General features: G+C 42.7%; 4 protein-coding genes across 5 annotated transcripts in view; 3 read left to right on the top strand and 1 right to left on the bottom strand.

Moving 5' to 3' along the window:
* The window catches only part of si:dkey-174i8.1 (arylsulfatase I), a 23,894-nt gene extending 7,534 nt beyond the window's left edge, over positions 1-16,360 (bottom strand). Inside the window, exons 1-7 of the mRNA XM_058059102.1 lie at positions 16,299-16,360; positions 15,866-15,946; positions 15,122-15,176; positions 14,885-15,007; positions 13,696-13,911; positions 13,406-13,605; positions 10,037-10,119 (exon numbers count right to left, since the gene is read on the bottom strand). Coding sequence (XP_057915085.1) covers positions 10,037-10,050 — 14 coding nt within the window. The 5' untranslated portion in view covers positions 10,051-10,119; positions 13,406-13,605; positions 13,696-13,911; ... (2 more) ...; positions 15,866-15,946; positions 16,299-16,360. The remainder of the gene's footprint in view (positions 1-10,036; positions 10,120-13,405; positions 13,606-13,695; positions 13,912-14,884; positions 15,008-15,121; positions 15,177-15,865; positions 15,947-16,298) is intronic.
* Positions 1,799-8,321, top strand: synpo2la (synaptopodin 2-like a). Its single transcript, XM_058059087.1, has 4 exons — positions 1,799-2,167; positions 4,352-4,503; positions 4,577-5,286; positions 5,768-8,321. The coding sequence occupies exons 1-4, from the start codon at positions 2,066-2,068 to the stop codon at positions 8,290-8,292; spliced, it is 3,489 nt and encodes a 1,162-aa protein (XP_057915070.1). The 5' UTR covers positions 1,799-2,065; the 3' UTR covers positions 8,293-8,321.
* On the top strand, positions 11,526-15,354 carry myoz1a (myozenin 1a). The gene is made up of 7 exons (XM_058059103.1): positions 11,526-11,650; positions 11,748-11,787; positions 13,000-13,086; positions 13,410-13,597; positions 13,690-13,963; positions 14,318-14,480; positions 14,779-15,354. Exons 3-7 carry the CDS (start codon positions 13,002-13,004, stop codon positions 15,011-15,013), a joined length of 945 nt encoding a protein of 314 aa, XP_057915086.1. The 5' UTR covers positions 11,526-11,650; positions 11,748-11,787; positions 13,000-13,001; the 3' UTR covers positions 15,014-15,354.
* The window catches only part of hhat (hedgehog acyltransferase), a 21,744-nt gene continuing 14,768 nt past the window's right edge, over positions 15,825-22,800 (top strand). Inside the window, exons 1-9 of one of the 2 annotated variants that reach the window (XM_058059100.1) lie at positions 15,827-16,106; positions 16,588-16,739; positions 16,817-16,881; positions 16,949-17,062; positions 17,139-17,333; positions 18,482-18,694; positions 18,878-19,055; positions 19,241-19,391; positions 21,414-21,449. In XM_058059100.1, coding sequence (XP_057915083.1) covers positions 16,619-16,739; positions 16,817-16,881; positions 16,949-17,062; positions 17,139-17,333; positions 18,482-18,694; positions 18,878-19,055; positions 19,241-19,391; positions 21,414-21,449 — 1,073 coding nt within the window. In that variant the 5' untranslated portion in view covers positions 15,827-16,106; positions 16,588-16,618. Of the gene's footprint in view, positions 16,107-16,587; positions 16,740-16,816; positions 16,882-16,948; positions 17,063-17,138; positions 17,334-18,481; positions 18,695-18,877; positions 19,056-19,240; positions 19,392-21,413; positions 21,450-22,800 lie in introns of both variants that reach the window. The other variant, XM_058059101.1, reaches the window with a different exon arrangement.

Raw genomic sequence — 22,800 nt, 5'->3', positions numbered from 1 at the left:
AACATTTAATTAAAAAAACTTAAATTATATCAGAAAGGCAGGAAGTGAACAAATGTAACAGTTACTGATTGTAAAAGTACCAAATGGAGGGGTAGGATTTAATAAGCTTTGCTTCTTCCTACTCCTTTTGGACATGTGGAACTGTGAACTGATTATGTGATGCATTCAATTGTAATCTGATGCATGTTCAAATGAAATAAAACCATTACCATTACCATACTGCAATAACGCTGCTTTTTAAACATTAGAGGTCAACTAATGAGCGAAAAACCCCAGGAGAGAAACAACTGGACCGTGTACTGCCACAAGAGGGAGTTATTGGCACGACTAATCTGCAAAGCCGCATCCTTGTCACTAATATATTTGCCCCTCTCTCTGTCCGCGACATAACTGCAGATCTCTTGTAATCTGCATCAGTTTTATCTGTATAAGGTAGAAGATGCTTTAACTCGTCAGACCTGACACCGTCCCCGGGAAAATGGGTGACATTTCCTCTTGAGTGTCTGACCTAGGGCTGATCTTAGTTACTATCCTGAGATCTGGAGACAGCTGCAGAGCCAAGCTGCCAGGGGGAGCAGCTATCATTGGTAACCTCCAGTAGCGTTCATATTAGCGACGCGGCAGGGGGAATCCAGGCTATATGAAACAGTTTAAAGGCCAGCCCGTGCCCCCAGAGGAAAATACAGCATGATTACGTGCACTTACTGCGTATTTCCTGGGATACTATGTATACAGCAAATATGGCATTGTGTTTGTATGGGATTACATTTCTTATACTGCAACACTAGAGACAATAGTATTGTGTTCTAATAGGACAAGTCTAAGAGAACAAGAAAATTTGAGGTTCTATGCGCTACAAATGCGTTACAAATTTCCCCACTGAGGGACGAATAAAGGCATATCTTAATCTTACATTAGTCACTGTTTGTATCTTGCGTAGGCTTTGCGTCAATATCTGTGGCGATTAATTTTGTCTAAGGTAAATCCCATTGTGTTCGATGCGATGATCTGCTTCTCTACTCTAAAAAAGACCTGAACATACAGTATACCAAATGCTGGGGTCCTGTTCTGCAACATTAGCTTCTCTACAGCTGCAACCACATCCAAAAAGAATGCGCCGGAGCTAAAAGATACATGGTTTGTGGGATGAATCCATGTAACCGCTTGTCTGCACATAAACACAGCTTCACACTGAATTACAAGTAAATTTGCATAGCTTTCCTGTCATCGCACACCATCAGTGTGTGCATTTAATACAAGCCACCGAGAGCGCCATCTGTATGTCATTTACTAGTTACTCAGGAATGCCAACTTTGGACACATTTCACTGTAGCTATGCGGGCTGTTCATCCTGTATTTATCACAAAAGCTCAATGATGACAGCCTAGAATGTCTTCATACCCGTGAGGACCCGACTGGATGCCACAGCAGCCTCAAAGGCCGCAACGAGTAATAACTGGACTGTTGTTGACATACTGTAAATACAACTGATAGCAGAACTTGAGATGTTTAGTAAAAGTTACACAGGTGATTAAGGCTATGAAATATAAATGGGGTCTATTTCGATGTTCAGTGTTCCCCTTTTCTTGGTCTCCAGAGTGGTGGCAGTGTCCTATTTTTGGATGGGCTATCAGCAACTCAGGTCCACAGGTCTGAGTGACAGGACATGTGTTAGCGTTAGATCCGCCCCTCACTCGTTTGGGCCAGGCATTCCTCAGTGTAAGCAGACCCCCTCCCATGCGATACCTCCCTCCCGCACCCTTGGCTATGATTGTTGGCCCACTGTGGGCATGGGTGGGTGCACAAAAGTGTGTGTGTTTGTGTGTGTTCAGGTGTGAGCCTCGGCCTTGGGGTTGGACTTAGAAAGACGTCAGACCTCGGATAGTGTGGGAGGCAAAGTGTTGGTCAGAGTTGTTCAGGGGGACCCTGGCTGCTGACCATGGGGCCAAGGCACTGAGGGGCCCCAGGAAAAAACATTAAAAACACAAAGAGCAGGGGGATACGCAGGAAGAAAAAATCTAAAAAAAAACCCAAAACAAAACAAAAACAATAGGACGGCATCACGATGGTAGCGGAGGAAGTGTTGATTACATTGTCTGGTGGAGCGCCGTGGGGTTTCCGTCTACAGGGTGGCGTGGAACATCATAGACCACTCCAGGTGGCGAAGGTAAGATGGGCCTCTCCTAGGTTAAATGATGCTGTTAACCGTTCAGATGGAGCGGGTATTTTAGGGTTTGTCAGAGGGATAGCCTAAAGGAAAGTGATGTTTTAATGAATTATGCCAGACTAATTTGTCACGGAAATATGGAAATATGAGATTTGCGCTTAGGCTAAGCACTGATTTATTATGTGACCTTTAAACTTTCAAAATTCAAATGGGGCTGTTGTGCAACAAACATGCGCACACAAAAACCCTGTCTATGAAGATCAACAAATAATAATGATAATCTGATATTATCTTATTTATGAATGACATTGCCCAAACTATTTGTATAAATTATGATTAGTGTCCGCATTGTAGCCAAGCTGTTTACACCTGACTACAGATTGTTAATGTGTCGTTATTGTGTATAGTTGGGTAAACATGCCATTGCAATTCTAATCACTGTGGTCATGTTTAACCTGTCAGATTATGTGAGATTTATATGGAAACACGTACAGTATATCACAGCAGCATGGCATGAAAGTCTGGATCAAGATGCCGGGGATTGCAATAAATCAGTCAGCTGAAGCATTGTAGTCATCTGTTGCTTACAATTTAGCATTTTGATTGTTTTGTCTGTTTGATTTATAGGTCTAACCTTCAATGTAGCCATATTTTTTATGAAATTAAATAGTAAAATCATCCCATTTTCCTGACTGTTAACATTTTCTTCAAACTCTGACTCACTCACCTCAACTCTGACAAGCTGAAACAACTCAAGTACACTCAAGTCCAAAAAAAGAACTTTTATGAGGACTTTTGTTGCATGGTTCACATTGATATAATTGCACCTTTTGAGGACTTGACATCGTCGTTCATCACATGAGGTGTTAAGACTGCTCACAAACAATTCAATCCAAACACACTTTCATTAAGGGTTCACTGGGCAGGTGTCTATTTTTGGTCAAGCAGCAGCAGGTCATGGGGTTAGCCAGGGTGTGTGTTTCAGTTCAGCACTAAAAAATCAACCTCATACACTTTGTGCTTGCGGTCCTCAATATAGAGGAGCGGATCACTCCCTTTCTGGGAAGGAAAGGCCGTTACTTTGACCAATAATATGTCTACTAATCTTGAATAAGATGATTAAGCTACTGGATACATTCTCTTCACATCTTAATGAAAATGAATGTATCGCAGATCCTACATTACACACATATACTGTACACATATGTAGATGCATACAATGTTGCGGTGCATGCACAGCAATGGCGGAAACCAAATCACTTTTATGGCAAAGGACAGCTGTTCTTGTTCTCATCTAAAACAGCTAGCTCCTTCACCCCAGAGAGCAGGAAGGCACAGTCATGTCAGACGTCATGTACGCCAACAGGTGTATGAGGTCTGACAGTTTGGGGTTTGGGAGCGTTGGGTTTGTGCCTGTGGATCTGTGGCTGTGCGTGTTTGTGTGTTTATTTATGAGTGAAGGTGTATTTCTGTACCAGTGGCGTGCTCCTGTGTGTGTGTGTGTGTGTGTGTGTGTAGGTATCGGAACTGTTACGCTTTGTAACCACAAGGTTGAATGAAAAACTGATATCTTGTACCATAAGGAGACCAATTTAAAAGGCTTCTCTAAAAGTGGATGCAGGGGTTGCGTTACGAGCAAACAGGAATAGCTAAAGAGAAAACTAATTAAGTTGACTAATGCAAGTCTAAACTCAGCTGTAGTACTGTCGGGGCAGTACCTTATACTGAATGTGCACTTGGGAAATTTGTGAACGTCTGCTTTAATGTATTATTTGACCCACGGACATGGTTTGCATTAGACATGAGGCACAACACCATGTTCCTAACAGACCTTGGGCACAAATAGCAGAGCTCCAAATGAAGACGGCTGCTGGCTGGCATTTGCCCGTTTAAGTGTGTATGAGTGTCCCACTTGAGCTGCAACATGTGGCATGTGTTCACAGCAAGACTAAGTTGTCAGGAGAAATCCACACTTTACAAATAGTGGACAACCACTGACGCATGAAGGAAGTAGAACATTGATTGGCTCATTACAATGACACCTGTCAGTGGGTGCTAAAGTGGAATATTGTGTCTTTGACGTTCCATTAAATGCAGGGTTCAGTGTGCATGCGTTCCTTGATCAGGAGTGATGTACACCAGGGACAGGAGACCTGACTCTGAGCTTCATGTTTGTTTCTTCAGGTACGTAAACGCAGCAAGGCCTGTAGAGCAGGACTAAGGGAAGCGGATGAGCTGGTGTCCATCAATGAACAGCCATGTGAATCGCTATCCCATGCACAGGCAATGAACCTCATAGACAGCTCTCCAGGAATACTACACATCCGCATCAAAAGGTCAGAGTAGAACAAAATTAAGATTGAAAATGTAAATCTGTGATATTGAAAGGTAAATTCCTACTACTTTTAGAGCACCTGCCGGATTTCAGTCAGTGGTGCTAGTCACCCGCGCCCCGTCCCCTCGCATCGACAAGGAGTACCGTGCTTCCCTGCAGTCCCTGTCACCCACCGACCTCCACCACCAAGCGCCCATTCGTGAGGTCCACCGAAGCCGCTCTTCCCTAACCAGCGGACTGACATCGCCGCCTGGTAGCGAGGCTTACTACGGAGAGACTGATAGTGACGCAGATGTGGCGGGTTACGAAAGGCAACGCAGACCAAAACGACGAAGCCCCAGCAACTCAAACACGGCAAAACCAACAGGAAGGACCTCTCCCGAGGGTGGGGAGACGTCAGAGATGAGCGGCTATGACAGCGCTCCAGATGCACATGCATACTCAAATTTGTCAGATGGACGTGGGGGAGGCGGAGACGGGTGTCTGCCGGGGGTGGCACGAAGGGAAGTGATCTACCAGCCACCTGGTCCAGGAATGTGGTCCTCCCAGACGTCAACTGAGACTTCTTCCATCATCTCATCAACAGACGACCAAGGGCCACGCGACGGAGAGCAGGAGGAGGACTTTCTAGAGATTGCTAATGTGCCACTGGTTTCCCCTGAGAGGGCAAAAGAGGCAATGATGCTGGGATCTCGCAGTCAGCTTGTGCCCATGGTGGGTCCTGTGAATAACCCTGTTGATGAGGAACTTACGACAACCTACATGGAGAAGGCTAAGCAAGCAAGTAAGTACAGCTACCTATAAACATTCTCACTGGTATCCCGTCCAACAGTGACACACAATACTATAATGTCACAAAATTAGTCCTGACGAATCAAAGAACATGTTGTCTCCTTATCTTTTATGCTCTCCTTATGATCACCCACACCACAACTTTCCACGAGCTTCCACATACATTACATCACTCACAGACTTATTCTTCACTCAAGCTAATGTGAGAAGCTAAAGGCTTGCCTGGAATTTTTTCTCAAGTGCTACTGCAGCAGATTAGGAGATTGATAGCTGTTAAGGCATGACATTTGGGATGGGTTGGTATGATGACCTCAGAAATATGATGACCTTGTCGCTGTAAAGTATATGTGAGTATTCTTGAAATTAAATCTCAAATAATAAAACACATCCAGTTCATATTTTGACAAAATGTATACTTTAAATAATGTTTTGTGTAATGAAAAGTCTAAAAGTGTGTCTTATATACCCTGCAGAGCTCAACCGAGGAGATAATCCACAGGACAGGCATGTAAAGGAAGCCAGAAGTAAATGTAGAACAATTGCATCTCTTCTGACGGATGCCCCCAACCCTCACTCCAAAGGGGTGCTGATGTTCAAGAAAAGGCGACAGCGCTCCAAGAAGTATACCCTCACGAGCTTTGGCAGTGTGGATGAGGATCAGTGTCAGGACTCACAAGAAGACGATGGAGTTTTACCTGGCAGTGAATCAGAATTCGATGAAGAGGGCTTTTCGGCAGTTCCTGACCCGACATGGGATAGTGACTACTTGAATATGCTAGAGAAGAGAGCAACTGCAGGCGTCGAGGGCCGTGGGGATGGGGAAGAGGATGCTCAAAGTCCAGGTTTGAATGACACTGCAGGGAAGGGTGCCCAGCTGTTTGAACAGCAAAGAAAAAGGGCTGCTGAGCATGCAAAGAAGGTGGAAGCGACCCAGTCTCAGGCCACCCAACAGTCTATTATGGAGCAAGCTCAGGTGTTCCATCCAGACATGCAAATACAGATGCAGCCAAATCTCCATCAAGAGGTATCCCAGACCACAGATCAGATTTCTGTTGCAACGTACAGCATGCCAAATGGAGACCTATCCCAGGCAGCAGGTAGAACAGCCAGCATGATGACCTCGTCTCTACCTGTGGATATGATCACTGCCAATATACCACCAATGGAGATGTCCATACCAGAAGTACCTGCCGGTAATGTTCTCAATAGGACTGCCCGTCCTTTCACACCTGGCTTCATAGCTATTCGGGCTGCAACTGCTCCGGTGGCATTCAAACCACCTGCCCCGAAGACAAACCAGCGAGCTACCTCTACAGCTGCTGTGCCACCACGATTTTCCACCCTTAATGCTACGTCAGTAATGTTACAGTTAGCTCCTGGTCCTCCTGTCCCTGCTAAACCTTCTGGTCCTGTAATGGATACAGCAGAGGCTCGTGTTATTCTAAACTCTCCAGCTTTTACTTCTTCTGTAGAGGCAACACAACCAGCTCATCAGACAACGGTGGCTTATCCAGTTCAGTATGTAACCGCACCTCCAATGCCTATACCGTCAATGCCCCCAGCTCCACCACAACCAATGCTTTCAGCTCCAATTCCTCCGATGTCTCAAATTCCCAATCCAATTCCTACTGTTCAACTGGTTCCTCCTGTTGTACCAGTTACTTCTCAACCACCACCTCAAATTTCCATGACACCCGTACTTCCAGTGTCTATACTCTCTGAGTCTGAAGCTGTTGCACCAACCTCTGTTCCTGGTCCAGGAGGTCGTACTGGAATCTTACTTGAGGCTCGACGACGTGGAGGCAAACCAAAACCTATGTTCACTCTGCCAGAAGTCAAGAAAAACTCACCAAATCCTGACCTGTTGTCCATGGTGCAGAATCTTGATGACAGAACCACCCAGCACAAATATACCCAACCATTCTCAGAAGCTTTCTATGATGGTTTGCAGGAAGGAAGCAGTGCTGAGATGGCTGCAGGGAGGATGCCTCCCCCAGTAGCACCTAAACCTCGAGTTACACAGGAGGCCCCACAGATTATCCAAGCAGGTGGGAAGGGAGCTCAGCTCTTTGCTCGTAGACAGAACCGAATGGGTATGTATGTTGTGGATACCCCCCCAGAAACCACCTACCAACAGGAAATGGCCTTGCATAGTTCCACCCAACACCTTGACTATTCCTCCAACCCCTCAATACCTTCTCAATGGAAATATTCCCCCAATGTTCGTGCCCCTCCGCCCATTGGGTATAACCCACTCTTGGCCCCCTCTATTCCAACGGGGCCACAGAGGAACATGGGCAAGCCAAGCACTAGAGGGAAAGAAGGTACCCAACGAGAGGGCATAAAAGCTTTGGATTTTATGAGAAGGCAGCCCTATCAACTTAACTCTGCCATGTTCAACTACAGTGGAAGTGCTGGTAATCTATCAGCTGGTCCATCTTTCCAGGATCAGAGGCACGGCCACCATACAACAATGGTGGGCAGCTCACTAACATCACCTAAGCAAATACCTGTAAAAACAGCTCGTACCTATGAGATAAAGCGATTCTCAACACCGACACCTATGTCTGCTCCATCTCTGGTTCCCAAAGTCCTAGCACCCCGCTCAGCCACTACCCTCGGAGAGCGTATAAATCACTCTGACGTGACCACTCCACCTCCTGGTCCGACGCCAGACACCAACTTAGCACAAGCCCCCTTCAGGGACCACGTCCCACCCACAGTTTCACTTTCCAGCCAAATGGCTGGGTTGCCCAGCCTTCCAAAATTATCTGCTATGCCTCCCCTGAACCCCGGGCCTGGAGCACCGACACCTTACAGTCCAGTTTCCTATAACGCTGGACTCCAGGCAGCCAAGCAGTTTCAGAGTGCTCCTGAGCTCAGCATCCTTTCCTCGTTGCCTCCTCTAAAGGCCAACGCGGTTCAGGCACCCAAACCGCGTTTTGTTGCTACCAAAGGAGGTGTGCAGGCTCGTGTGTGGAGACCCGGGGCGATTTAAACAGGACATAAACCACTACTGCACCTGGACTGTACTGTTCACCTGTTCGGGGGGGGGGGGGGGGGGGGGGGGGGGGTATGCTTTTGCTTTTGCTAGTGCTGCTTTGTTTATTGGTTGTTTAAGGAGCTTTTGGTTCTGATTGGGATTGTTGCTTCACCAGGTTTTTAGAAAGGGGTGACTATTGGAAGATAAAAATTATGAATGAATGAAAATTATGTTAATTATAGTTACTTTGCTGACATGACTTTATTTGCATGTGTCCATATGTGCCACTACCACACTTTATGCTGTGTAGCCCACCATATACCAGGGGGAGATAACATTTTTGCATGTATTTCATATAAAAATATCAAATACATAACCTTCACTACATTGTTAAAATACATACCTTCAGTCAAATGTAAATTCATATTTTTATATCAACTACTGAATTAAACACTGTGAATAACTACTGTGGCATACTGGTATTAAGTCACCGTATAAAAACTGCATGCTTTGTTAGTGGATATCACAGCTTCTAAATACAACAATAGTGCAGCAGGAACTTCGCCCTATTAAATGTGGCCTTTACAGTTGTGTACATTTCATTAAACAAATAACACAAAAGAAAGATGGGATATTTTATTTTGTTGGTTGAATTCAAAGTTGCACAAGGGAAGGTTGACTTACGATGAAATTGCACCAGAATTTAGAAAAAGGGCTTATGATACGAGAGAGGCTGTGGAGAGTGAGGTGAAGAATGGGCCAGTTGGAGGAACGGTGTCATTAATCAACAGTGGAAAGGAAAGGATCATCGTTTGGGATGCAGGATGCAAAGTGGAATTGTTAAAGTAATGAAAACTCACAGCCTGTAGAATTTAAAGACGGATGACAAGAAAGGACCAGGACTAGAGATTAGATTAGATCAGGGGTCGGCAACCTTTACTATGAAAAGAGCCATTTCACCCACTTGCCCACTAAAGAAAAATAGCCTGGAGCCGCAAAACGTTGTATGTTTAAAACAACATTGGAGGGGAAAAAAAAAGACGAGTTGGAGTACTCTTGCTAGTACTGGAGATAAACTTTTGTTTTTAAATGAGCTCTAATTTATTTTTTAGAATCGTCAAATAACTCATTAATAATAATTAATAACTCAAATAACTCAAAGTGTTACTCATTTCCCTTCATGTTAACCTGTCAGAGAGAACTGGATAGCATCCTGTCTGCTCATTCAGTCACCAGTCAGAACTCAGTCAGGATGCATTCATGGTCTCACACAAAGTTGGATTTTTGTAAACTCATAACAAAGACGTGCATTTTCACCACACGGGTGCTAAAAAATATTCAAGCATTGCAAAGGGAGCCGCAACAAAGAGGCTGGAGAGCCACATGCGGCTCTGGAGCCGCGGGTTGCTGACCCCTGGATTAGATTATATTAGATTGAAAACTGTGCGTGTGTTTTCATTCAGTTTTTATCTGCTGTCCATATACTTTTGATTGAACATGGTTATTTCACCTGAGGTTATGGTTATTTTCTACTATTCTAAAAATATCTCCTCCTGCTAACCCTTGCATTGATGCCATCCATGCCTGCAAAACGTTTGGGTGTATGAACGTGTGTGAAGTATGATCATGAAATTGTGTCTGGAAACTGAGAACATGAGTGGAGATGTTTATATTTACAATAAAATGAGACGCATTAGATTAATAAAATTAGATCCGTGACACCCTCGACTTGTCTCATATATCTGTTTTCTATACTGACCTTGTTGCATACATTGTGCAGGTACTGCAGGTGGGTGTTGTCACAAACTTCAATACACAGCAAACAGCCAATGGCGAGACAGCCTGTGGAGTTAAATTCACAATGTTAGTACCAATAATACTTCAACGTTAATATAGAACATAGACGTGAAGTGTACATTATATCCCAGAGCAAAGAGTACAGATGTGAGTGACCCTGCCCTATCATAAAACACCTCTGACCTGCACAGGCCGCTACAAAACTAAATAGAAATTCATTCACATTGGCAACTAATCACATTTATGAAGGAGTAATTCCATGAAGTTAATTCAACATTCAACACAACAATTTAACACTGATACATTATCATGCTTACACAAGTATACAAGTATTCTTTTTTTACTAATGTAAATTCTACGGGACAATACATAGATACTTGAGGGGACGATAACAGTAAGTGAGTACAAATAAAAAGAGGAAAGTAAACGAACAAACACATTTAGGGAATTAAAATTATGATGCAGAAATATTCTTTGCCACTGGGTGGCGCTGGAGTACTGCAGTGCTTCATAGGGCTTTTTGGTGCCAACCTGCAGACTCACAGGTTAATAATCAGTGCAGTTTATGGTTGTTAATATCCATACAGCACACAATTTATGGTGAAAACAAAGGTTAAGAGTATCTTATACACAATTTAAAGTTAAACAAAATCCAAATAATAAAATGACTAAGAAGATCAGCAGTATATATAGGAAAGTCTCTCAGGTTCTAGAAGACATTTAAGGTCAAAGTACATGAGGAATACAGTATTATTATTATTATGTTATTATTATTATCTACTTTATCCATCCATTTTCATGTACGCTTGCACTGAGGGTCGCGGCGCCTATGCCAGTTGAGATCTCCACCAAGAGGCGGGGTACGCCCCAGGCTGGTTATTGTGTACTTTATTATAAATATTTTGGTTTGCTCAAACATGCAGCACACATTGTGTGTTCTTGTTTTCAGCATATGATGTACAGTATATGAGCGATATTGTTGAAAATCTATTATTACTTTATTCAGAAATTATGTGAATAGCCACAGTGTAAAATATCTGATACTGTATATTAAAGAGCTTACTGAATAAGGTATTTTTGTACAACAATATGCTATGACGAATATCACGATTATGAGGCGTATATAATAGTCTTGGGTGTAAAGAAGATGACCTTCCCTTTGAAACACAAACTGACTTAAACACACATGTGCTTAACCTCAGACTTGCACTGTGTACATGTGTGCATGACACTTTCTCTCACACCGTGTAGCCTAAACGCACCCTGTGGTCCCTTGAGGTTATCCTGTAACTGATTTGGCTTCCCAGCGTTCCTGCTGCTAAATATACGCTCCCAAGCCATCTGTGAGAATGATTTTGTTCCCCTAATATCACCATCAGCACTTTCAGCTGGCCAAAACACAGACACCCCCCCACCCCACTCCCCCAACCACACCCCGCCATGCCTTAGGAGCCCCTCAAACCCTATTCATACTCCTCAAAATCCTCCTCCTCCTCCTCCCCTCCTCCTCCTCCTCCAACGCTGCTGCCACCCACACAGACCCAGCCTGGAAGAAGACCTGCCATCTGAGTGTACGGTGGGTATCGCACAGCCCCCGGACCGGGTTCAGAGGCGCTGAGGGATTTGTAAACTTGGGATCTTGGGTCTCTTACTTTTCTGTTTGGCATTTATAGGTCGGTCCCTCCCCTCAATAGGATTACAAAAAACTTTCAGGTGAGTAGATAAGCACGCAATCAATGTGCATACTTCTCATTAGCTATGATTGGAACTGTAAAACAGATTGAAGATCAAATGCACGCTTATTCTTTTCTTCAGATATAAGATGCAAGGAAATTAAAATTACATTTTATTATGTATTACTTTTAATGACAATGCTTTGAAATGTTGAGGTATAACTCGTATTTAGATGTCCCTTGATGATGTGTCGCATCTTAAAAAGACCAAAGGAACGGGTGAATGTGCTGACCCTCCCTCCTTTGTGCACTGCATAGATTAAATATGGTGTCACCAAACCCTGAAAGAGGGGTGCTAAATCCCAATGGCGAGGAGGGTGGGGGGGTCTGAACCTTGTAATCATCTTCAGGGACTCAAAAATGCATTCCGAAGCCTACAAATTTGATTATTTCCAGTTGTGTTCCACAAACAATGACTTTGTAGGGGTGTGTTTTGTGTGCTGAAAGGATGTATCAGTCCTATTTGACAGCCAAATGACGCAGTTACTCTTCACTAAGTGTCTTGGCTGGGGATGGATTTTAAAAATAGCTGTGGTGGGTTCAGTTACAGCAACCCGATGTGATGTTTTCCCTTTTAACGAGTCTGGCGGGCTAGACATGTCAAATCCTGATGGTGTTTAAATGCATCTCATAAGAGATATCACTGAATTGCATCTGGTAATACTGACTATGTGCACACCTGAGAAAAAGTGAGCGTGCTCACTGCGTTATATACTGTCCAGTGTATTCCTCAGTAGGCATCTGTTTCACTGGGGGAATGTCAGGAATCTGAGGGCACCGACATCCCCCTTGAACTTGACAAATGAGCAGTGCCCACGATGCAATGCCTGTGTGATGCATCCAGGTCCAAGCGGCTTGACTTGACTTTATGGGTTGTCCATGCCTATACGTGTTGACAGTAAACAGTGAACTCCGGAATGCCGCTGCTATGACACACTCCCTCTGTGCATCTGCGCAGTATAGCAGATTTGAGTAATATTCCTGGTTTTATATAAACATTTTATAAATGTTATTATTTACGTTTTGCTTAATTAGATTAGATATAGCTTTATTCGTCCCACAATGCGGAAATTTACAATTATGCAAAAATGTACAGCAAGCGCAGCTTCTGCTTATTTGAATGTTGTTGTTTTTCTGCGTGTTTGGACACTATAGTAGTAATGAACAATGTTATGACTGTGTGTTCCCCCAGCCATGCCTGTGAGAACACCTGCTCCCATTACTAAGAGGAAAAAGCCCTCCAAAGTCATCATTGACCTATCAAAAATCAGTCAGGATGGTAAGGATGAATTATTTCCTCCATATCACAATATGCAATCTGAGGAGACTTTGTTTTTGTGAGTTAAAATAAATAAGTTGTTGATTACAGTAAAAGAAATACCGGAAGCTTTAACGCACATGTGTCAACAGAGGGTCGAATCACTGCAAGTTTTCTTTCCAACCATTTTCTCCAGCAGGGGATTTAATTGACGAGCTCCTTCCCTCAAACCAAAGGAGTGGAAAGAAAACCTGTAGTGTCTCGGCCCTCAGTGACACCCCTGCTTTAATGTGATGAAGCTTCAAAGACTTGTTTATCTTTGGGGGGGGGTGTTCCTTACCTAGAGTATGAGATAGTGCCAAACATATCCGAGTTCGACTTGGGAAGAAAGATCGGGACACCCAAGGACATCATGCTAGAGGAGCTGTCGCTGCTCAAGAACAAAGGCTCCAAGATGTTCAAGATGAGGCAGCAGCGGGTGGAGAAGTTCATCTACGAGAACAACCCCGACATCTTCTGTGGTGACTCTATGGTGAGCGCCTGGAGTACACGGAACACAGTCCAGTTAAAGCAGGTTCCTTGAGGGAAATGACAATGGTTACATTTATCGTGTTCTTTTTCCAGGACAACCTGCAGGGGTTTGTCCCCTCACTGAGTGGTCACACGGGGAGTCAGACGATAAATCTGGGCGGGCATTTGCTCAGCAAGGACGTAGGGCAGCTGCATTATGGAGTGTTTCAGTACGGAGGTGGGGCCCCTGTGCCTCCTCCGAAGCCTGGAAGCAAGGGTGGAGTCGCAGCAGTTGATGGAGGAACGGGTGGTGCAGGGGGACAAGGTGAAGGCCAGCTTGGGAAAGATGGAAAAGAAGACAAATCTAATGAGGGTTCTCTACTGACAGGTTGGTATGTCGGTCGCAAAAGGTATAGAGAATATACTGTAGCTTCCTAACCTTAAGAAATAGCGTGGGACAATGAAGCAAGTAGTAAGCAATGAGCAAATTGGGGGCTTGCCGCTTTCTTTAACTTTAATTTAAATGAATATTTGAATGTTCGGGCAATACTGATCAGTACAAACACTAATGATCACTAAAAATAATAAACAGAATGGCTGCCGTGTTTCAGTAGTTCCTAAAACGTTGAGCTTTTGCCTTCACAAAATATGAAAATGATGCCCTAACATTACGACTAAGTAGAAGTAGGCTGAGACCTGCCAAGTGTGTCTCATTCTCCAGCTGAGGACACTTCCTCGACAGGTGGTGGAAAAGATGACGCATCCAAAAAGATGCATGTGAAGACCTACATATCACCATGGGAGAAGGCCATGAAGGGTGACGAATGTTTGTTATCCACTCTAAAAATGGCAATGCCTAGCCCCGCTAAGCAAATGGAACTGCGCAAGTACAAAAGCTTCAACAGGTACTTCCCTCGAAGACTTTATTCATAAATAATGTCAATGTTTGTGGTTGAACTCACAACTTTTGGGGGTTTAACTTTGGAGGTTCCACAATAATGACTGAAGGAGTCAATGATTATATTCAGGACAGAGATAAATTGTCTCTTGTGCAATGTTACAATTTAGCAATGCTACTCTGCGGAGTACCTCAGGGTTCCATCCCTCGACCTCAGCTGTTTTAAATTTACATGAACATCCTCAAAGCAATTATTTTAGATTTGTTTATGTTTTTTTTTTTACTGAATCACCCTGTATTGCTAGGAGTCCCCTGCCCTACGGTGGATATGAAAAGGCCAACCAACTCATGAAATTCCAGCTGCCAGACACTGTGAAAATCAAAGTAGTGGTCGAGCCCCCAGTGGTGTACCAGCAAGACATCAACGTCCGACCTTCCTTCAACCGCACCCCCATTGGCTGGGTGGGCAGCAGCGAGCCCAGTAGCATCCACGTGGAGGTGGATGGCGTGCCCTACGACGGGGAGACCGACGAGCTGTGAAGAGTAGCCACGTTGCTATTAACTCCCACTGTGCTCAGTCTAACACATGCAGTACATGCAAAGAAAACATGACAGAATGCATGCATACATGCTGGCATGCACACTCACCCTAGAGGAGCTGATTTTACTGATGGCCCACATGACATGTGGCAATGTTCTTGCTCTGAAAAGCAGAAAAACAAAATGTACACATTTTACAGATTAAACGTGCCTGATGTACTTTAGATCAATGTGTCTGCATGTCTTGTTGTTGTAGCTAAACTCCTCAAAGTGAGGTTGCATGCAGAGATGCAACTGCAGGACACTTAACCTATTACAGTATATTATCCACAGTTCATCTTAAATAAACCTGTGTTCCCAAACTGCAACAATGATCTTCGTTCATAAGACGTTGTTCATATTCATATTGCTTCTGAGGTAGCAATATCTTTAATTTTTGAGCACCAATTAAAATTCTCTCTTTTAAGCATGTAAAAAGAGATCTCAAAAGCCAAGAAAAGATGTGTGTAGGTAGAGGATAAATATCTTGCCTTCATCAAGCATGTTATGCATCCTTATGTGTTTGTTTATTAGCAGCAACACATAAAAAACACGTGTTGGATATTCTGAATTTGTCTCACTTGTTGTTGCAGAATTGTTTTGGAAATGTTCTTAGTTAATAATATATTGATCTCACGAACAAACACAGGAAATACAGAAGGTTCACGGTCTCAGATTCAGTTTGTCAGCAAGATAGCCATTTCCTATTGGATCAGTAAATGTGTTTAATGTTACTTATATCGTTAAACTTTCACGTATAAATCAATAATAAAGCAATTAATACTGCAAACATTCCCAAGACAAAACAATTACCGTCACAACCAAGGAAAGAAGATGACAAAAGTGCACTTGAATATTTTCCATGAGTCATCCCGGCCAGGTGAGGGCAGCCATCTTGAGGAAGCAAGCACCAGCCATGGGGAAGAAGAACAGCAAACGGAAGCAGTACTCGCTTTTATGTGCACTAAAGTTGCAATTCTACCATACATCTCCTTTCGGATTGTGTGACCTGCTTTTGAAAACAACTAAATGGAGCCCAACCTCACATTTCTAGGTAACACGCCAAATAAACATTTAGCCAGTGCTTGCTAGCTACCGTTAGGACGGAACTAGTATGGGCATTTACGGCTTGACTGTTGCTATACTTAAATGACAAGACTCGAAGAGCAAAAAAAATCACAAACTCTCGGACTTGTTCGTATTGACTCAGTAGTTATTAAATATTTTTACACAATTGTGACATTACCTTACTACCGAAGACGTTTGCGACTACTTCACCGCTAACCTGACTGTCGTAAAGCAATGGACGTTACCTAGCAACGGTCGGCACCTTCCCAACAAGCATTGCTGTATGTGATACTACAATAAAGTATGTTACTTCTGTCAGCGAGGTCACTAAAACAAACTCAGGTAACCGTTTCTAATGTTGATATTTATTATAATCGGCTATAGAGGGAGATATATGAGTAAGCATTGTGGTGTTAATAGAATTTATGCATGTGAATTATGAAGTTCTGTTATTCATCCTATTGCAGGTGCAGTATAGCAAAGGGATTTTTTTACCAGATGGCATCCAAACCTAAGGTCCAGTTAGCGCCGCTGCCATGGCCTGAACTCCTTCTCTACTGGCTGCTGTCCTTTGGGTCGCATCTCTATTCTTTTTATGAACTTCACATATTCTCAAAAGGTATGATAATACTGTAGTTATTCTGGCTTGGTGATTTGACAGCAAAATCTAGTTTGTTTTTGTTCTATGTGTTTCAGAACACGAAGCGGGATTAGACAGAGAATTTCAACTGGAGAGTGGACTCATTCACGGTTTTAAAAGGGTATGTTTAGTTTTTATTTTAGAAATGACTTAAAACGCCCGTGATTATAAATGTATGTTTTGATCAGGACGCAGCAGACTTTGAGTGGACCTTCTGGACCAAGTGGGCTAAGAAGTCCCTGCTCTGGACTTTAATCGGACATGGTGTCATATCCAGATTCTGCAGCATCTTCTACCCACAGGTTGGAAGCATCTTAGACTGTCCCATCTCACAGAGCGCTTCCACTGAATGTTAGTTCCACATTTTTTTTTCAACAGTTTAGAGCAGCGGTGCTCACAGTTTATGGATTCTTAGCCGCCAGCAGCGTGTTGGGGCTTAAAGGTGTGAGTGTGCTGCTTCTGCATCTGGTGTTGTCCTTCACCGTGGCCCAGCTGAGACGACCAGCTTTGTCGTGGACCTGCAACTTGGTGCTACTGTGCACCCTTCACATTCGACCGCTTCAGGAGATCCAGGTGAAATGCACAAAAAAAACAGCGAACAAACTTGTATATGATTAAAGTGATTCCTTTGAGAAATAGTCAAAGAAACAATACGCTTAATAGAATACATGGAATAATAAAAATAGAATAATTTGGACTAGATTAATGTTGGATTAAGTGCCAACAGAGCTGTTCTATGTAGTTCATTAATGTACATTATCAGGAATAAGGTCAATTCATTAAAGTTTTGCTCAGAAATTATTTTCAGTTCCTCTTAAAGAACACAAGAGGGCGCAGGAGGCTAGCGTGTACTTACGTATGTGGAAAAAAGTGCAAAGTCAAATATGCAAACAATCACAATTCTGCATTATTATAAACATATTTAGTCCTTTCCCTAGTCAACAACTTAATCACAGTTGACTATAACAATATCCACTCATAATAATCCGTACAATACGAGGCTTCACAATACTGATTATACTATAGTGAGTTATATGAATTCATAGTGATATATATATATATATATATATATATATATATATATATATGACTCAGTGACTGACTGATATGGGCTGAAATTATTAAATATGAGCCTGGAGGGCATTTTCGGCTTGAAGATGGACTCAAACTCCACTCCCAAACCTACTGCCAGTTCATGGAAGACACTTTCTTCACACAATGGTAAAAAAAGGACAAAAGGCTGCATTTTTTTATTTTTATGCAGGACAATGCTCCCAGCTCATGCGTCAAAGCAAAGCAAAAATGGATGCCAGTATCATTTCTGTACACAAGCATTGGACTTGTTTGCCATAATCAGCATCATACTAACACAGGCTAATGTTGCGGCCGTAATCCACTTCAAGCTAAAACACCCAACATCATTTCCTGTCCTCAAAACATCCAGAACACATGTATTCCAACATACATGAGCACAAGTCGTATTTATGTTTTAAATGGCTTATTTTATCTGATTATGTCTGCAATATTGATCAATATGAGTGTTAAAGGTGACTATAGGGGTGTTATTTCATATCTAGAGGTATCTTCCAAAAAGACAACCCTTTGGTGTTTTCCAGTTTTATTCCATCTAATACTTCAAACAGGGAGGAGAGAATATTATATGTAAATGTAGAAGCTATGAGTGTTAATGTTGACATATTTCTCCTACCTTAATTGCACAGAGAGGCTGGTATGACAGCGAGGAAGAGTACTACCTGCTACTCTTCAGCGTTGCCGTGGGCAGTCTACGCCTCATCAGCTTCAGCCTGGAGCACTGCTGGGGTCCCTCGGTCCGCGCCGGCGCTTTGCAGCTCTGCTGGTTGTTTTCGTACGCCTTCTACCATCCATTTTTCTACAACGGACCCATCATCACGTACAAGGACTACGTAGAGCAGGTGACCGAGGCCAACAGAGGCTGAAAGGGAAATTGTTGTTGACGCTAATGGCTGCTCTTTGGAGCGGGTGATGTGAGGTCACCTTTTTAATGTAATAGTGGGAGGGCTTCTCCATAATAAGATTGCTTTTGTTACTTAAGACTTAAACCTGTTTTTGTTGAATACTGGTACTTTTACTTGTAGATGCAGAAGCCTGCAGAGGAGAGTGACAGGCGCAAATTCGGCTTCTCCTACTTGTTACTCAGGTCAGGACGTATTCTGATGTGGTGGTGCATTGCAGAATACATGATCCATGTCATGTACATGCACTCCATTCAGTCCAATGAGACCTACCTGGAGATTCTTCCACCTTGGGCATTGGGTAAGTCCTCAAGCTGTCACTTCACTTTAAGGCAGGCTTGTCAAAAGTGGGTTTTTAAATTGAACCCTTGGCACATTGTAAAAATACAAGAAAACGACAAAACAGCAGAAAAATAATAATAATAATATGAGGGAGAAAGTTGTTTACATGTTATGGTTCTTAACTGTACTTCCCTTTTTCCACAGGTGGTCTGGCGTTGGCCTTGGTGCAGTTCTTCTTCGTCAAGTATTTGGTTCTGTTCGGCCTCCCGTCCATGTTGGCCACCCTGGACCAACTGGTTCCTCCCAATCTGCCTCTCTGCGTCAGCATCATGTACAGCTTCACCGGCATGTGGCGGTAAGTAAGCCCGCCACATTCCTCAAGTATCCTTGAAAAAAAAGGGTGCATTTAATGTCAAGTGCTTTTAGAGTGTGTTGGCAATCAGACCTGCGACGGTGCTGCCCACATGCTGAATTGTCTCATCTTCTCTGCCATTACCGGCAATCAGAAGTACAGGTCACCTCCAATGTTTGTGTCATTACGTCTGACGACACATGACGGTTCCTTCTCAACATCGACAGGGTCTTTGCGAGTAAAACATACAAGTGGTTAAGGGTTAGAAGTTAATGTAGCAGAGCAACGCGCGATATCCGTTCCGACAGTATCGTGCAGTTCGTCATCAGAGAGTGGGTATTGAGAATAGGGATGCGTACCGATGTCGATGCCGGTGTAAATGTAGCTATCAGTGTCTCATTTTGCGGAGAAATTAATGCAGACTAAGACACGTGCTTTTTAAACTTAATACCGACCTTAACACACTAACAGCTGTGCTCGGACAAAAACTGAAATGTAGGAAAACCAAGGCCATTTTTCCCATAGGAAATCATACAATTCCAATTAATCCAATCCAAATAGCCAAAATATTAGCATCAAATGCATTTTTGGAGAGAGGAATTTGTAGTTGGGCGGCACTAGTGGTTAGCGCGCAGACCTCACAGCTAGGAAACCAGGGTTCAATTCCACCCTCGGCCATCTCTGTGTGGAGTTTGCATGTTCTCCCCGTGCATGCGTGGGTTTTCTCCGGGTACTCCGGTTTCCTCCCACATTCCAAAAACATGCTAGGTTAATTGGCAACTCCAAATTGTCCATAGGTTATGAATGTGAGTGTGAATGGTTGTTTGTCTATATGTGCCCTGTGATAGGCTGGCGACCAGTCCAGGGTGTACCCCGCCTCTCGCCAGAAGACAGCTGAGATAGGCTCCAGCACCCCAGCGGTAGAAAATGAATGAATGAATGAATTTGTAGTTTTACATGCTTAAAAAAAAGTGAAATCATTATAAATGAGTTATTGGTTGAACTGCATGTACGTCTTGGTGAGATTGAGTTCAACAGTGGTCGCTGGCATTTTTTTTTTTTTTGGCCCCATGGTGGGTTATTTAGCAGTCACAATATTTAAAAAAAAAACGGACTTTGTTTGGGCACTTTATTTCAGTGCAATGTTGTTCGAAAACCAAGGCAGATTTTGGACACAAACTAAAGCATATGAGAACTGGCGCGTACCAAAACTGAGATTTGACTGTATTTCAGTTCCTAGTCTCTTCAACTTCAATTTCGCAAAATTTCAAAATACAAAATATATTCTCTTTACAAATTAAGCATCGGTTATGTCATCGTTTAAGCACCCGCACTGTTTCAGAAGCACGGATTTCACAATAGTATCAGATACCCAACCCTACCTAATAGGCAAATGAAGCGTTGTGTGAAATGTTGTGTTCATACTGAAGGGGGCGCCAATGCTCAAGGTAATAAAAGCTATCCTGCAGGACAAGAAAACATAAGGTGAAATTCAATTCCAGATGTGATGTGTTGGAATATTCCCTGCCTTCATCCGACAGGATGTGCAATCGCACTTCTGCCATGAGACTACATAATGTACAAAAACAAAAGATATTTTTAGTAACAGTGCACATATTACCGAGATGGAAAGGCTGCAATCTCCCCACGGACGAGTGGCCCACTGCAATAATGCTGACGGCTGACGTACGCCAATCCTGCGTGTGTGCTGAGCTGGCCCACGTAGACAACATTGATGGAATGCATAAAGCTGTCTGCTGACATCACGGGGCAAAAGAGCCCGGGTTTTTATAGGCCTCGGCCGTGGACAACAACTCTGGAAGACTCTCTTCTTCTAATCTTCTTAATGACAAGAGAGAGAGGGAGAGAGACATGAGAGCTGCTGACACACAAACACACGCACCCCCTCAGTAACCTTCTCGACATGCTTCCGTTTATTTAGTATATTAGAGGTGTCTCTCGCTCAGCATATTCTGATGGAAATGTGGGGGTCCAATTACATGTCTTCCCTTTTCTCTCTTATAGGCATTTTGACAAGGGTCTGTATCGATGGCTCCTCAGGTAAGAGGCCCTTCATTACATGAGATGTATCTGGCTATCTACAGTCGTGATAAAAAATGAGGAGACGCCATGGCGTTGACTGTAAATGACATTTGTGGCGCCCCCTGTGTGTTGTCGTGACAATGCTTTAAAAGATATGCTGGCATACAGAACAGTAATCACTGGAGCCTATCCCAGCTGTCTTCGGGCGAGAGGCGGGGTACACCCTGGACTGGTGGCCAGCCAATCACAGGGCACATATAGACAAACAACCATTCACACTCACATTTTTTGTGAATAAATCTTTGTAAATTTTCCCCTTTTTTCCGAACCTGATTAAAAAAAAACTTTATTTTCTTATATTATTATTTTTAAAAAATATTAATATTGTATTTTTTTAATATTTCAACTCGCTACTAATTTTTTTTTTTTACTTAGTTTTATAAACTCAATTCATTCTTGTAAATTGCAACTTTTTTCATGTATTCATACCTATGGACAATTTGGAGTCGCCATTTAACCTAGCATGTTTTTGGAATGTGGGAGGAAACTGGAGTACCCGGAGAAAACCCACGCATGCACGGGGAGAACATGCTAATCCCTCATTTATCGCAGCTAATTGGTTCCAGTCCCCACCGTGCTCAGTGAATTTAGTAGTATTCCTGATCTCTAAATGGAATATTTTTATACTTGGAGTACACAGATCCTGTTTACAACCTTCTAAATACAGATTGGAACATTATTAGATACAAAAACACCTTTTGGGTCATCTTTACACTCATATAACCCAATATAATCGATAAAATAACAACAGTACGTACCCTGTGTTATAATGATTATCATTCAAACCTATTATAAAAGCCTGTTGTTCCAATGATCAAGTCTGGTACTGGTATGCTAGAATCTTCTTAAAGGGGACCTATTGCTCGTTTTCAACAACTGCATAACGAGCTTTGCAGGTCAGAAAAGTGGAAAACGCATAATAGGTCCCCTTTAATGTCTTACATTTGGACTTCATTGGAGTTCATTTATACGACAATGTTAATTAGAGCCATATTGAAAAAAACAATGTTTATTTTGAGCATAAAGTAAAAAATTCACAAGAAAAAATGTTGTTAAATTATGAGAATAAAGAAAAAAAACTTGTAAATTTACAAGAAAAAAATCGTAATATCAAGATTAAATAAATAAATTAATTAATTAAAATATCACATTTAGTTGTAAAAATACGAGAAATTTTTTTTACGAGGAAAAAAAAAATACGAGGAATTTATGCCTATATTTTCAAAATTATGCCTACTTTAGATATGCATCTTTTTTTTAATAATTAAAACAGACCATATTCATCCATGAAACAGCATGATTTGTTAAA

Source organism: Doryrhamphus excisus, chromosome 20 (assembly GCF_030265055.1).
Source record: "Doryrhamphus excisus isolate RoL2022-K1 chromosome 20, RoL_Dexc_1.0, whole genome shotgun sequence".
NCBI classification, from domain to species: Eukaryota; Metazoa; Chordata; class Actinopteri; order Syngnathiformes; family Syngnathidae; genus Doryrhamphus; species Doryrhamphus excisus.
The sequence above is the reverse complement of the archived record's forward strand: the minus strand, read 5'-3'. Positions and strand labels throughout refer to the sequence as shown.

Excerpts from the sequence above, each read along its gene's own strand:
- synpo2la (XM_058059087.1), top strand. The coding sequence starts at position 2,066 with ATGGTAGCGGAGGAAGTGTTGATTACATTGTCTGGTGGAGCGCCGTGG. Across the intron at positions 2,168-4,351 it reads GACCACTCCAGGTGGCGAAG|GTACGTAAACGCAGCAAGGC; the intron begins GTAAGATGGGCC and ends TTGTTTCTTCAG. Across the intron at positions 5,287-5,767 it reads GGAGAAGGCTAAGCAAGCAA|AGCTCAACCGAGGAGATAAT; the intron begins GTAAGTACAGCT and ends TATACCCTGCAG.
- myoz1a (XM_058059103.1), top strand. The coding sequence starts at position 13,002 with ATGCCTGTGAGAACACCTGCTCCCATTACTAAGAGGAAAAAGCCCTCC. Across the intron at positions 13,598-13,689 it reads TCTTCTGTGGTGACTCTATG|GACAACCTGCAGGGGTTTGT; the intron begins GTGAGCGCCTGG and ends TTCTTTTTCCAG. Across the intron at positions 14,481-14,778 it reads AAGTACAAAAGCTTCAACAG|GAGTCCCCTGCCCTACGGTG; the intron begins GTACTTCCCTCG and ends CTGTATTGCTAG.